Here is a 10391-nt window from a genome sequence, read left to right as displayed (position 1 = left end):
TGCATTTCAATCCATTTCAAGTATGCCTTTTCTTGTTTATACGTATTCTTTCTATTATCATGCCACAACCATAAATTGAATTTGAATTATGACCTAAGATTTAGATTGCCTGGACAGAAGGGCCTGGACAGAAACGCACCTGTTACTGTCACAGAATTTATACAGGTACTCTCGTTGTCGAGTTAACGCGAGATTATGTTTCCAACGTAAACTAAATTGCAAGCTATAAAATTAATAACCAAAAAATATCAATGATTTAAATACTTAAAGGTAAATTATCTGGTATCAGATGAGCATATTTGTAAATTATTTTGTGTTAAATTAATGAAATTTTGGTCGGTATGTGTTGATAATGATAATGGAAGTCATGGAAAGCTATATAGCTCTGTTGATTGATAGCTATCATTGATCATGTTGATAAATGATTGTGCCATGTTTTATAGAGAATTCACAAAAATTCAGTGTATCAGTCAACTACATTTGAGTTTACACCAAACTTCAAAACTATTACACTAGACTCCAGACAGGGTGACGCTTAATTGGTGCATATAGCAATTGTCAGGGGTACAGTTTAAATGTACCAGTGAGTTAGCCTGGAACCCCGTTGTATCGTTCTATTTACCCATAAATCACAACTGCATTTAAAAAAATTCAAATCTCCCTGAATATTTATTTTGTATCATTTACTTGGAACATTTTGCTATAATATTTACATGGCAAATATCAGTGATATATACTTTTTAGCTTTGGTATATACGGTTATTTACAGACATGTCACACAGGTTGAAGAATTAGGTCACGCCATAATATCGATGTATTCTGAGAATCGTTCAGTTGGCCAGTTTGGGAAGCCTTAACCATCTTTATGTTAGCTATTTCAGTCAATAAGAAACATAGATGTCTGTTTTAAAATGTCAGTATAAATTTAGGAACTTTTAACAGACAGTAGCTATACTTTTAATAAGAACACATTATTTATAAGTCTATTTATTTTCTACAACGTCTTACGGTACTGGAAACATGTTTTGATCATTTTACTGAACAAAAACAAATGCGAAAAGTTTTCGTGACACTGTTGTAAATGTTAACAATCAGTAGGTGACGTATTTTGCAAAAAATCTAAAGATTTGTAAATAGATCAATACAATGAATAGCACAATACAATGGGGTTCCACTATATGCAAAACTGCTGTAGGAATTTAACATTTTTTTACTTTTGTGATATATCCATCATGTAAAATGAGCTTAAGCCCTTATGACATTTTTATAATAAATAAAGAAATAATGTATATGCAAACATATGATTCTAGACAGAGATATTTTCTCTGAAAAAGAATAATGGGAATTTTAACTTCATTTTGCATCAATAAACAAACCTTAGACTTAACCTGTGGTGATTGCACTCAGAGTTCCCATTATCAATATTGTATAGTATCCCTGTTTCTTGTTTTATCAGGGATTCTTGTATTATCTGGGTATGCTTAAAACTCAGATACATGTACTTAAGTTTGAATGGAATTGTTTCATGATTTAAATGAAGTTGATATTAATTAATTTCTAATTTGACTTTCTGTATGAAGGTTGAGAGTCAAACATTAGAAAGATGGATTTTCAAGGACTGCCACAAGATTTTGGCATGCCACTGCTTGATGGGGATGATTTCTTTAAGAATCTTGATACCATGGAACAAGACTTTATGATTGAGGGAGAAATTGCCGACTATGATGAGGATGGTGAACTTGATCTTGGCGGATCGGAAGGAGATGATGATGAAACATATATTGAGTAGGAACAAATTTCAAGTTTGATTTCCTTGTACATTGTGACTGTATCATATTCTTTCGATTATGGTTTGAATGGTGTAACTGCCTTTATTCTAAAATAGATATCTTTAATTCATGTCATATCAGTTATGAATAGGGGAATAAATTATTTAGGCTATTAGCTATATAAGCATGATAAGTAATGTAAAATGATAGTTCAAACAAATCAATTTTTTCAGGATACCAGGATATGTGAAAGAACATCTATTATTATATTTACAGAATGCAGTTTAGCAGACCACTGTATTAAAAACTATGATTTTATTCTCTCAATAGAGATTATCCTGGATTTAGTTGTAATTTAAGAAATTTATATGTAGAAAAGGCAGGATTATGGGAGAGAAAACCCCCAATAAGCTAGCATGCTAATATTTATGCCCCCATTTCGAAGAAAAGGGGGTATATTGCTTTGCACTTGTCGGTCAGTCGGTCCGTCGGTCCGTAGACCAAATGGTTTCCGAGTGATAACTAAAGAACCCTTAGGCCTAGGAACTTCAAACTTGGTATGGTGATTGGTCATGACCAGTAGATGACCCCTATTGATTTTGGGGTCAAGGGGTCAAAGGTCAAGGTCACATTGACCTTGTAAGCAAAAACGGTTTCCGATCAATAACTAAAGAACCTTAAGGCCTAGGAACTTCACACTTGGTATGGTGATTGGTCATGATCAGTAGATGACCCCTATTGATTTTGGGGTCAAGGGGTGAAAGGTCAAAGTCACATTGACCTTTTGGATAAAAACGGTTTCCGAGTGATAACTAAAGAACCCTTAGGCCTAGAAACTTCAAACTTGGTATGGTGATTGGTCATGACCAGTAGATGACCCCTATTGATTTTGGGGTCAAGGGGTCAAAGGTCAAGGTCACATTGACCTTGTAAGCAAAAACGGATTCCGATCAATAACTAAAGAACCTTAAGGCCTAGGAACTTCAACCTTGGTATGGTGATTGGTCATGATCAGTAGATGACCCCTATTGATTTTGGGGTCAAGGAGTCAAAGGTCAAGGTCACATTGACCTTGTAAGCAAAAACGGTTTCCGATCAATAACTAAAGAACCTTAAGGCCTAGGAACTTCAAACTTGGTATGGTGATTGGTCATGATCAGTAGATGACCCCTATTGATTTTGGGGTCAAGGGATCAAAGGTCAAGATCACATTGACCTCTTGGGTAAAAATGCTTTCTGATCAATAACTTAAAAACCCTTAGGCCTAGGAACTTCAAACTTGGTATGGTGATTGGTCATGACCAGCAGGTGATCTATTGATTTTGGGGTCAAGGGGTCAAAGGTCAAGGTCACATTGACCTTGTAGGTAAAAGCTGTTTCTGATCAATTAACTATAAACGCTTAGGCCTAGGAACTTCAAACTTTGTATGATGATTGGTCGTGACTAGCAGATGACCCCTATTGAGTTTTGGGTCAAGGGTCAAAGGTCAAGGTCACATTGACCTTGTAAGTAAAAACGGTTTCTGATCAATAACTTAAGAACGCTCAGGCCTAGGAACTTCAAACTTGGTATGGTGATTTGTCATGACCAGCAGGTTACCCCTATTGATTTTGGGATCAAGGTGTCAAAGGTCAAGGTCACATTGACCTTGTAAGTAAAAACGGTTTCTGATCAATAACTAAAGAACACTTCTGCCTAGGAACTTCAAACTTGGCATGGTGATTGGTCATGACCAGTAGATGACCCCTATTGATTTTGGGGTCAAAGGTCAAGGTCACATTGACCTTGTATGTTAAACCGGTTTCTGATCAATAATAAAAGAACCCTTAGGCTTAGGAACTTCAAACTTGGCATGGTGATTGGTCATGACCAGCAGATGACCCCTATTGATTTTGGGGTCAAGGGGTCAAAGGTCAAGGTCACATTGACCTTGTAGGTAAAATCGGTTTCTGATCAATTAACTAAAAACGCTCAGGCCTAGGAACTTCAAACTTGGTATGGTGATTTGTCATGACCAGCAGGTTACCCCTATTGATTTTGGGATCAAGGTGTCAAAGGTCAAGGTCACATTGACCTTGTAAGTAAAAACGGTTTCTGATCAATAACAAAAGAACACTTCTGCCTAGGAACTTCAAACTTGGCATGGTGATTGGTCATGACCAGTAGATGACCCCTATTGATTTTGGGGTCAAAGGTCAAGGTCACATTGACCTTGTATGTTAAACCGGTTTCTGATCAATAATAAAAGAACCCTTAGGCCTAGGAACTTCAAACTTGGCATGGTGATTGGTCATGACCAGCAGATGACCCCTATTGATTTTGGGGTCAAGGGGTCAAAGGTCAAGGTCACATTGACCTTGTAGGTAAAATCGGTTTCTGATCAATTAACTAAAAACGCTTAGGCCTAGGAACTTCAAACTTTGTATGATGATTGGTCGTGACCAGCAGATGACCCCTATTGAGTTTTGGGTCAAGGGGTCAAAGGTCAAGGTCATGACCAGTAGATACTTGATAACCCTTATTAATTGTTTGATCACTAGGTCAGAAGTCATGCATAATAACCTTATCACATGACTAATTGGCTGCTGATAGGGGGCATACATGTTTTACAAACATATCTTGTTTTTTTATCTTTCGCCTTCCAGTTTTTCTGCTAAACTAGTTCTGTTCCAACTGGTAAATATATATGATTCAAATTAAATAAATTGTTCTTTAAATCCTGTACTAATTTAAATTATGTTTCTTTGAACTATTAATATTTATGGTACATAAAAATTTAAATGACAATATTAAAATTAAATTAAAAATTTTTAGATCCCCAGATTACCCAGATACCCCAGATGAGAGATTGTCTCGGCAGGAACAATTACGTATGATGCATTTACGAAGTCATCTCAACCAGTTAACAGAAAAAGTGAAACATCACCAGTATATGACAGAAAAAACAAGGTACTTACATTGCCAGGGAAAAAAGTTGTTCTGTTTTGGGTCTACCCACCTTCATTTTAAACTTCTGACCTTAGATTTTCACTTACCTTTCCATGTTTTCAAAGATTTTCTTTTTTAAAGAAAAAAAAATCTAACTACCTGTCCTTTTTTAAGGGAGAACACCAGAAACAAAGTTACATATTTTTGGTCTGAGTACTGATATATTGTTGTAATACTAATGCAATTTTATATATATGAAAGAAAGCAAGTGTATTCCTGAAAAATTCTGCAAGTATCTTGGCCAAGAAAGCTCTGTAAGTTGAAAAGTGTGATTTTACGGCCACCCACTCAGATAATATAAAAAGATATTCAAAGATCAGACAATTCTAAAAGGTGGTAGAGGATGGGAAATATGTGCTGAATTATCATCCCTTTCCCTTAAGTTTTTATGATCGATTGTTGTTAAGAATTTGTCACCAGCTTATAGTTTTGTCAGAGAGTGAATGAAATAAAAATTTACATTTATGATATTTCACACAGAGATGAGATGAAGCAGTGTCGTAGTAAGATTTCAGAGCTAGAGGCAGAAAGGAACCAGGTCAGAGATGAAATACAACAGAAAGAATCAACCGGGAACCAGTAAAAAAATAATTTTATGTTACTATTTATAAAAATCATTACTGACAGATTTACTTTTTCCAGAATAGTTTGTTCTAATTTCTGTTTGTTTGTTTTTTTTCCTGATCACAGTCTGCACTGTCTGCTAATTAGTCTATACATATTTTAAAATTTTCTCTAAAATTGATAGATTGAAAGATTGGACAAGTCCATTGAAGATATTTAGTGTGGTTAGGATGAAAAATTGATAATGCAGACTGTCAATATATTTTTGAGAAAATTAAAAATATAAAGGTCATAAAATGCGATTGCCAACAGGCAAAACACTGTCATGCAATATTTTTGTGGATTTGAAAAATTATAATATCAATCTGCAACATAAATTAAGCACTGAATGAATCATAAAATGTTTGACGGAATATGTAGAGTTATTGCCCTTTATATAATTATAAAAGAGTTAGTTCCTCTTTTGTCATTTACATAAAGATTGAGACAAAAAAATAGAAATATTATTTTAAAAAAGTGTAGAAAAGCAGCTATACCATACACAAAAGAAACATTCAAGCCCATACATACATACATAACAAATATTCAAGCCTATACATACATAACAAATATTCAAGCCTATACATGCATACATAACAAATATTCAAGCCTATACATACATAACAAATATTCAAGCATTTATTGTTGTATTATTTTACAGATCAGCTGTTTACAGACTTAGAGCTCAGCATGACAGATTGAGTCAAGAGATCTTGGACGAGAAACAAATAGAGAAACTTATCTCTGACAGGCTAGATAAAGAAGAGTAAGTTAGTTTCAGAAATTTGGATAAAGAAGAATATAAAAATATGGCTGTTTAAAATATGTATTAAGATTGTATGTTAGAAAAATAACTGTAACTGTATTTCAACATTTAACCCATTACGTCATATACACGCCTTTTAACGCCTTTTTCACACCCCCCCCCCCTTTTTGTTGTCTCAAATGGTGAAAAAATGCCTTATTTAGGCCCCCAACACTTGTTTTTGTTTGAGAAATGTTGTTAAAAAAAGTGACCACTTTTTCGGCGCGGTCCCCCAACCAAAAAATACATCAGGGGGTTGCCAGAAGGGGGTTTGAAGGGGGCGGAGTCCCCCTCATCGCCAAGAAAATTTTGGACTTGTGCGAGGCTATAAATGACCCCAGATTGATCATAAGGTAACGTGTAACCAACGCTGAAAAGCATTTGACTCTATCTCAATCCATTGAGAAGTTGCAGCACTTTGAAATCAATTATGATGGAAAAAATCAACATATAATAGTGATTTTTGGCAATTTTGAGATGTCCCCTCGTTGCCATGATAACAGAAAATTTAAGCCTGAGCATGTTGTTGCAAGGGCAATGGTCCAGTCAACATTTGTGCCAAGTTTGATTAGTGTTGAAGCAGTTTTTATAGTATTATAGCAATTTGAACTTGTAACGGGAGACTTTTCAATGAAAACAGCCATTTTTCACAAAATGCTCATGAAGTAATGGGTTAATACAGCTATTTATTGCAGAAAATACCAAATTTTTATCAAGTAAGAATACTTTTATTTTGAATCAATTATTATCCTCCATGGCCTTTTTGTATCTTAACATTAGACATGTCTGTACATTTCCTTTCATTTGAAATGCTGAACTATTACCTTGACCTCCAAATTTCATTGGGCGCAACTGCATTATAGCAAAGTTTTATTGATAGAACCAAAAGAAAAAATCTATATTATTCTTACTATTTAGTGTTTTATTAATGCAGCGGCATAGCATTTTTTTCACAAATGCAATCTTGTTTATAATTATATTTAAAATTTTTTATTTCAGATATGAGCTTAATAAGGTTGAAGTTGAAAGAGGTAAATTCCTATTGGCCGAAGATGAGCTTGTAAAGAAAGAGGACAGATTAGCTAAAGAAAAAACAGATCTTGCTATTCGTAGACTACGGAAAGAAGAGAGAAAAGCCTTCCAGGCAGAGAAAAATATGAGAAATAAACAACGGTAAAAAGAAAAGTGTTTGATAAAATAATGAGTCATCCTTATTCTAAGTTACACCTGTCAGATATTTAACTTTGAACCTATAATTCAGGTGGCGCGCATAGATACTGCGATACTTGAACTATTTGTAAATTTTTGAAAGATGGACCTACATTAATTGACTTACTTAAATGGTAATAACTGTTGCACCATTACTTTAGAAGAACAAATGTCTGATAAAATTTATGTCAGTGATTTAACAGAATGTAATACTTATTTCAATCTGTCAAATTCATTGGTGGTGCTAGTTATATAATTTGCTCGACCCTTTTTTAAAAAAAAAAACGATAGAGATATTGTTGCAACCATAATTTATTTCATGGTTGGATAACCACGGTATCTGTTAAATGTATTAAGTGAAGTATATGTAAATGCAGAAATAAAACGAAAATTTTCTAAGTCCAAAACTTTCTTAAAAATGACTAAGTGTTTTCCAGAGTAAAACTCCTTGAAAATTGTCTAAGTGTTAACTTTCCAGAACTGTTTCATGGTTATTTCTTTGATGAAAAAGTCAAGTTCCAGAGTTCTCCATGAAAATTGTTCCAGAGTACTTTGTAAATACTGTGGAAAAAAGCTTGTTTCCATGAAAATTCATGGAAATTCATGGAAAATCAGTTATTTTCCAGAGTTTTTCCAGACAGACTGTGGAAAATCTACAGACGGGTAGCTAGGGACATGGTACGCATAGGGAGTTCTATACTAGTACATGTATATCATTGTACAGTATATTACATTGAAAGTGATATTAAGATATTCATTTGGTATGATAAATATAAGAAAAATGTATCTATAGACTTAAAACCTGAAACAGCATTTGGTATGAGGTTTAAAAGCCTAAAAACATAACATTTAATTTCTTACGTGAATCAGCTGGGTCACTTTATTCAGAAATATATGCAAAGATAGTTGAGAAATATACTTTGAAATAAATTGAAAATCGTATTTATTGTGCTTTTCTTAGCCCGATTTGAGTGAAAGGCGTTTAAACACTTTTCATTTTAGGTCATTTTTTACGATTTGAATAAATATTCTGGAAAAACGAAGTGAGCGAATGATTTGAACTTTGGCACAAAGGTTAGTGATCTAAACCTACATCAAATTGTACATTTATCTGGAAATTTATCTGAGTCCCATCATGTCAAAAAACTTCAGTGGAGTCCCTTTAACACTACATCTTTGTAACTAGTCAGTGTTTGTTTTGTAGACTCCAGCAAGAAATCATGAAGGAGAGGCAGAGACAGTCAGAATACAGAGCAAATAATGCTAAAGAAAGTCAGCAGAAACATAGAAAATTTGTTGATGATACTATGAATAAGTAAGTTTATTTTTATCAAATTTTGTGCCAGAATAGGCATAGGAATCCAGGATCTTTTTGACTATACCTCGTATTGCTATATTGAATTAGATATTTTTATTATGGTACATGTTTATCATTTCTTGTAAGACATTGCAGTATTGTTCGTTAGTAAATCTTCTCAAAGATAATATGTTTTTCTGAACATTTCAGTTGTAAATTCTTGGCTAAAACATTGCATGTGTTTGGTTTGACAACTTTTTGTTTATCTTTGTTAAAGGATGAAACAACGCCAAGAAGAGGAAAATCAGCGTTATAAGCAAAACATGCAGACAAAAATGGACATGCTACTGAAGTTAAAGAGTGATATCACTGCAAACAGGGTATACTTCACAAATTCTTTTGTATAGCTGAATTAATATCAAGGGACCGGGTGGATGCTATAGGGATATAAATTTGCCCTTGTCTGTCTGTCATGCTGATGGGCTGTCATTCTGTCCATCTGTATACAGAAAAAACGGTGTGTCCATGTGGGGGCATCCGTGTCTTTATTTCTTTTTTTTTTTTCCCATAAATCTGTTTGTCAGTTTTATTTTATTAAAATGTTAACTACAAGCCTTTCATATGCCAAGTGATGACAGATCTATAATCTATATCCCTTATTGCCATGAATTCAAATGCAGTGATGGTCTTTTGATTCTTTTATGTGTTTTTGTGGTGTAGGGTGTTTTATTTTTCCTTCGTTCTGTGAGTGTCATTAAAAGTTACCACTTTGGTAAAGTGGTCTAATTTTAACTTTTAAGAAAGGCAACATTTGGGTGTCTGAGTTAGCTAGCCAGGTAGCTTACAAAAGGTAAGTCATTCTTGTGCCTGAAATGTTGCAAAGTTGTGTACCCAAGATTTTCCTCAGCAAATTACATTGTAAAGTCCTCACATGGCTTTTACAATATCTGTGTGTTTTCAAACCCGACAAAAAAATTCTTCAGACGTACTGCAAATTTTATATTTATAAATCTTTTAAAATTTTTTTTTCCCATTTTTTTTAGGTTTAAGGAAAATTTTAAACAAAATTTGATTTATCCCATTAAAAATTTTTAACCAGGAGAACAAAAAAGCTCTCCGTGCAGGAAAAAGCTCCCAGAAGAAGAGGGGCCAGAAATTGAACAAATTCGTCAAAAAATTTTGGGGAAGGGAGGCAACCGAAAAGATTTTTTCTTATAAAAAACGTATAAGTGTTTTGAAAAAAAAAAATTTCGTAAGTTTTAATGTTTCTTTCTTATTGATACTTTTACAGTGTTCAATTTGAAAGACTAGCTTTCTGTGGAATTTTTTGAGTATTATGAAAAGTTGTATAAAATTTGGACTTAAATCAGAACGAAACAGAGGTATATTTAATATCATTTTATTACTTAAAATGAATTAAATTTTCAAATACTTTGACAAGTTTGGTTCTACTTTTTTTCTGTGGTTATTAGATGGTTATATTTGGATGTCCATTTGTGTCAAAAGTAATGATAAGAAAGGTCACAGAAAAGGCCTTCCCCCAGTAGTAATGCTGAGAACTCACAAAATGACCAGTATTGGTGTGATTGCCCAAATAGATATATTGATAAACAAAACTAGGAGCATCCATGGCTGAGTGGTTAATGTCGTTAACTTCAAACCACTTGTACTTCACCACTGTGGGGTTTTTTAAACCGAAAGGGATTTTATTTTTTTACT

At 33.8% G+C, this 10391-nt stretch overlaps 1 protein-coding gene across 1 annotated transcript in view; it reads left to right on the top strand.

The window, feature by feature from the left end:
- Positions 1-178: 178 nt before the first annotated feature.
- The window catches only part of LOC132753547 (cilia- and flagella-associated protein 74-like), a gene marked incomplete at its 3' end in the record, with an annotated part of 61114 nt that continues 50901 nt past the window's right edge, over positions 179-10391 (top strand). The window contains 10 exon segments of the mRNA XM_060744024.1: positions 179-270; positions 1581-1785; positions 4585-4719; positions 5239-5337; positions 6023-6127; positions 7166-7339; positions 8580-8690; positions 8950-9052; positions 9772-9793; positions 9796-9928. Coding sequence (XP_060600007.1) covers positions 1604-1785; positions 4585-4719; positions 5239-5337; positions 6023-6127; positions 7166-7339; positions 8580-8690; positions 8950-9052; positions 9772-9793; positions 9796-9928 — 1064 coding nt within the window.

Source organism: Ruditapes philippinarum, unplaced genomic scaffold (genome assembly GCF_026571515.1).
Source record: "Ruditapes philippinarum isolate M1 unplaced genomic scaffold, ASM2657151v2 ctg1261_1_1_1_1, whole genome shotgun sequence".
Taxonomy (NCBI): Eukaryota; Metazoa; Mollusca; class Bivalvia; order Venerida; family Veneridae; genus Ruditapes; species Ruditapes philippinarum.
This window is presented reverse-complemented; position numbering and strand designations above follow the sequence as displayed.